General features: G+C 40.8%; 1 protein-coding gene across 1 annotated transcript; it reads right to left on the bottom strand.

Annotated features, from left to right (window-relative positions):
• Positions 1 to 203: 203 nt before the first annotated feature.
• LOC112177850 lies at positions 204 to 878 on the bottom strand. Its single transcript, XM_024316097.1, has one exon. The coding sequence runs from the start codon at positions 876 to 878 to the stop codon at positions 204 to 206; it is 675 nt and encodes a 224-aa protein (XP_024171865.1).
• Positions 879 to 1,951: the final 1,073 nt, after the last annotated feature.

Below are 1,951 nucleotides of genomic sequence, written 5' to 3'. Positions count from 1 at the left end.
CCTTCTTGAGCTTGGGAAAACTTCAGATCCTTGGGTCATGTAGGCCTTGGAATTGATTTCACGAAAATCGCCCATTGCGGATAGATACCATCAGCGAGATAGTAGCCTAAATTGTGAATTCTGTTATTCACTTGAAATTGGATCTGAGGGGCTCGACCAGCAGTGAGCTCGTCAAACAACAAGGACTTAGCAAGCACGTTGAGTCATTTCATGATCCAGGCATGCCATATCCATGTGTCATAAGAAGCAACTACTTCAAGGATGATAGTGTGCACACTTTTTCGACCGTTATATTCTCCAACCCAATCTGTTAGGCAATTCTTCCATTGCCAGTGCATGCAGTCGATACTTCCAATCATCCCAGGAAAACCTCTTCTCTCAGCTTTTGCTAGAAGTCTTCTGAGGTCGACCGGAGTAGGAGCCCGGAGGTAATGTACTGAGTACAGATTAACGATTGCTCTTGTAAATCGTTTAAGAGCCTCGATAGCAGTAGATTTCGCCATCCGACAATACTCAGCACATTGATCTGCCCCAGCACCATAATCAAGCATTCTTAGGGAACATGTCAGCTTCTGCTGGGGAAGTAGTCCGACTTTCCTAGCAGCATCTGATTTCTGGACAAAGTACCGGTCATAGTAAAAAAGGTCACTGGAGATGCGGTTGAAAAAATTGTGACTCATCCTGTACCGTGTCCGGAACTCCTCTTCACTGAAAACTGAACGCTCCACAAAGTAATCTTCCATCATGTTTTTCCCTCTTGATTCCCTAAATCGCTCCTCATTCAGTGCACGGCCCGGTCGAGAACCCCCTCGTTGTGTTTGAGAGGAAGCTTTAGCTTCAGCGACTGCTGTTACCACAAGAGCATTAGTCCTACACATCTCTTCATGATCTTCATCTCATTTCATAATCTCTTCATTGAAATGAGGGAAGGAGATTTGCGAATATCAGCTTGTGTGTGAATGGTGTGTTGCCTCTTGCTCTATTTATTTACAATTTTCACATAAAATGTGATAAGACTTCGAGGGCACGTGTCCACTCCTGGTTCAACGTAATCTGATCTGAAATCTTAGATAAGATTACATCAACAATAACCGTTAGATTGAATAGTATGCAAATGATCTGGTCCGTTCAAAGATGTCGATGGTTGTTTCAAGCTCTTCAAAAAAATTGTCGGTGGTGGCTTCACTCATTTCAAGATAAATTGTCAGTTCATAATTTGTCCACCGAAAATATTAGAAAAATAGTAAATTACATAATTATGACATTAATTATCCATAAATCTCCATTTTTATCATTAATTTACATCAAATATATTTAAAATTTTTCTTTCAAATAAAAAGATTCAATGAACAGTACCACTCAATGAACAGTGAAAATGAGCAGTCTTGACCGGTCAAGAAAAAAAACGGGTGGAAACCCATGTCCAGTGGCAGTGAATAATTACTTGACTTTTCGACCTTGACATTTCTTGACTACGGGTGGACTTACTCTAAGTGCGAAACATCAGGTTCGTAACCAGTTACTAGCTATAACGCGGAGTAAGGTTGGTAGCAGTAGGCCTCAACAAGACCAACATACCTGCATGCAAGATTGCATAGCCACATGCAGAAATTAGAAGCTTCGTGCGCATTACCAAAATTCTATTTGCGAGACCATCTTGGGTGTGAACATAGGGAACTATATGTCCAGCATCAATCCCAAGGGATATGCAATAATCATCGAAAGACTTCGACGTAAACTCACAAGCATTGTCAAGTCTTATGAACTTTATGGGATAATCCGAGTGGTGGACCCTTAATTTAGTGATTCGGGTGAGAGTTTAGCAAAAGCAGCATTTTCTTGTGGACAATAGTGTAACATGTGATCACTTTGTCGATAGATCAACCAAAACCATTAATATTTAACTGGTCCGCATGGTGGTTAGATATGTCCACAAATTTTCCTTGTATTT

Source organism: Rosa chinensis, chromosome 7 (genome assembly GCF_002994745.2).
Source record: "Rosa chinensis cultivar Old Blush chromosome 7, RchiOBHm-V2, whole genome shotgun sequence".
In the NCBI taxonomy this organism is placed as follows: domain Eukaryota; kingdom Viridiplantae; phylum Streptophyta; class Magnoliopsida; order Rosales; family Rosaceae; genus Rosa; species Rosa chinensis.
The sequence above is the reverse complement of the archived record's forward strand: the minus strand, read 5'-3'. Positions and strand labels throughout refer to the sequence as shown.